Below are 2833 nucleotides of genomic sequence, written 5' to 3' on the forward strand. Positions count from 1 at the left end.
TGTTGGGACCCACACCCATGGCATGTTTACTTGATCAGTTGAAGGTGTTAATAACATAGAGGATATGACTTGCGAACAAACTTGATTAGGACAATCGCCCTGGCTATACAAGCAAATGACCACATGTGCGGTTAAACCTGTGTTTCGGACATGTCCCTCTCTTCGTCCGCGAATATGTGTACATCTAGCTTTTATTCTAAATCAAAGTTTAAATTTTTTGATCAATTTTATAGAAAATAGTAGTAACATATATGACATCAAATTGATATATTATTAAAGTATATTTCAAAACGAATCTAGTGATACTAATTTGGTGTCGTAAATGCTTTTACTTTTTCGTAGAAAGGTGGTCAAAGTATAAAAACTTTGACTTAAAAACAAAAGCTAGATATACGCTTAATCGCGGATGAAGGAAGTATGCGTGAGTTCATTGATTTGGGTGCCGAAATGGAGATTAAGGAACTCTATGTTGAGATATGGCAGAAGCATAACTTTTCTGCAATAAATTAATGATGGCGAGGAATTACTAAGGGCTTTATTTGCACAAGTTTATGAAATTATTCATGGCTTATTGGTATATTTGTTTAAGGTAAACGTTTAGAACCGGGGCGCCTGCCGAAACTTGGGCCAGTCACCTCGCTAGCGACGCGAACAGGCGGGGCCATGCGTCCTTGACATGTCGAGCCGAGGTGAGCCGCACGGTCGCTTCGCTTTTTATCCTCTTTCCTTTATCCCGTACGCTTTCAGTGCCTTCTTCCTCCCAAAAGTGCATCTCACCTGAAAGCATCCAACGCCATGGCCATGGCCGAGCTGCCATGCTTTACTTCCAGCTCGAGGCGCCACACCTAGCGACAAATCAGGGGCCACCGGAGCTGCAACCGTCTATTTTGGTCGAGTTGCATCCAGCGACGCCAGGCGGTGGTGACTACAACCGTGGAGCACAAAGCTGCATACAACGGCAAGGAGGGCTACAATCAGCGGCGCCCCTCGACAGCAGAGTTGCAATTGTGCACGTCGGAGTTGCAACCGGCGTTTGGGGGAGTTACAAGGTCAGATGTTGAGATGTGATTATTTGCTGGAACTGGAGGTATTGTTCGAACCGGGTAAATTTTTGCTTCAAACATGTTCTTACCTCAGATTCCTACTTGCTCAGTTTTGATTTTGCTGGAACTGTGGTAAATTTTTGCTTCAAACAATTTACCCAAATTTCCATCGCTCGGGTTGTTTTTGCTAGGACTAGAGTTATTTTTTGCTGGAACCTTTTTTGATTTTGCTTCAACTGTATTTTTGGGCTGAATTTTGATTTCGCTCAAACTAGGTGGTGCAGGCCGACGACAACGACGAGCCGGAGATGGCGACACCGTGCTATGATGGGATGCGTGATTTGATGGACCGACTTTTGTTCAGAACTGCATCTGGCAAGACGTGGTGCTGAAACAACGACAAGATGAGGAGGGTGCGCGACGACTGCTACTTCAAGCCACGGAGAGAAGCGGGGAGCTGCGATGGACGATGATGGCGGCGGCCGTGGAGGGACATGGCAAGCTAGCTGCGGCGGCCATACAGGGGCCACTGAAAGGCGTGGGGGATTTTGATCCTGTTCGGGGGGGAAGGAAAGAACAAATTGTATGGCCTGGGTTGCTCCAATCAAATGGCTACTAGCGGACCGGCCAAAATTTGGACCTCGTTTAGAATTTAGGCATTATTTTCCCCCTTGCTTTTGCACTAATAGGTTTCATGTTACGCCAATTTGAACTTGCTCGGTCTGTTCAATTGCGGCCTTTGTGCGTAATCCTATTGTATACCATCACTGATAAACTCCAGAATAAGCAATATTCACTGGACCAGCAGCACCTCCTCGAGTAAAGGCTTCCACAGCGGGGAAATTTTTGAATAAGAGATAAATAAACAATTGAATTTGAAAAAAAAAACTGGCCTTTGTTTAAGCATAATTGCAAGAAAAGGCTTGAGATAATAAAGTGGCACTATCCATATGAACCTCCGAAGGTAAAATACTATTTTTAAGACCATCTATTTGACAGTTGACCAATATGTGATTGGGTTTCATGAAATGCTCTGCACACGACTGCTAACACACGATTTACAACCGACGGGATTACAAGCCACACAGATTAAACAAACTAGGTAATCGAATGGTGTAGGAATGTTGGGTGTGTGCATCGTGCGTGGAATCATTGTGTGCATAGCATAACAGTGCTCTTCAAATTTTGCAACAAATAGAATGACATGCGTTTTTTTTAGAACCAATAGAATGACATGCGTATGTCCCTGATTTCCCTCCTTTCCCTGTGTGTCAACAAACAAGCAGAGCATCCATGTATTTTGACCAAAACGGCCCAACCTAAAACCTCTCACGTGGACCATAAAACAGCCTATGGCAGAGCTTTTCCTATTGGCTGTTCATGGTGGTATGATAAGAGCAATTTTAATGGGGCGACCCATTTCGTCCGTCCATATCCGTTTGGGTCTGCACGGACAAAAACGACGGCCTAACGCGGAGACCCATTTTCATTTTGCGTCCGCTTTGTGTCCGCGCGGACCCATTTCCGTCTTAAATTTGAGTCTTATTTGGGTTTGAGGCGGACACAAAGCAGACATTTTCTCTGTCGCTCTCGTCCGTCTGCGTCCGGTCCTGGCCCGCTTGTCACCCACCCATCTCTCTCTCTCTTCATATTTTTACGAGCTGGCCCACTCCCCACCGCTCGAGGCGCACGTTGTTCCGATGCGCCCCTGCTCCGCCCCGCTCGCCGCCGTGCTTGAGCGCCCGTGTTCCGCCCCGCTCGCTGCCCCGCTCGAGCGCCCCTGCTCCGCA

At 46.4% G+C, this 2833-nt stretch overlaps 1 protein-coding gene across 4 annotated transcripts; it reads left to right on the plus strand.

Moving 5' to 3' along the window:
• Positions 1-727: 727 nt before the first annotated feature.
• Positions 728-1874, plus strand: LOC119270361. 4 transcript variants are annotated; one of them, XR_005134147.1, is made up of 2 exons: positions 728-1103; positions 1319-1874. XR_005134147.1 is itself a non-coding variant. In XM_037552393.1 (2 exons), exons 1-2 carry the CDS (start codon positions 816-818, stop codon positions 1433-1435), a joined length of 351 nt encoding a protein of 116 aa, XP_037408290.1. In that variant the 5' UTR covers positions 728-815; the 3' UTR covers positions 1436-1873. The 4 variants fall into 4 exon arrangements, 1 of the variants encoding a protein (XP_037408290.1); XR_005134157.1 differs by having other exon boundaries at positions 1328-1874; XR_005134121.1 differs by having other exon boundaries at positions 728-1087.
• Positions 1875-2833: the final 959 nt, after the last annotated feature.

Source organism: Triticum dicoccoides, chromosome 1A (genome assembly GCF_002162155.2).
Source record: "Triticum dicoccoides isolate Atlit2015 ecotype Zavitan chromosome 1A, WEW_v2.0, whole genome shotgun sequence".
In the NCBI taxonomy this organism is placed as follows: domain Eukaryota; kingdom Viridiplantae; phylum Streptophyta; class Magnoliopsida; order Poales; family Poaceae; genus Triticum; species Triticum dicoccoides.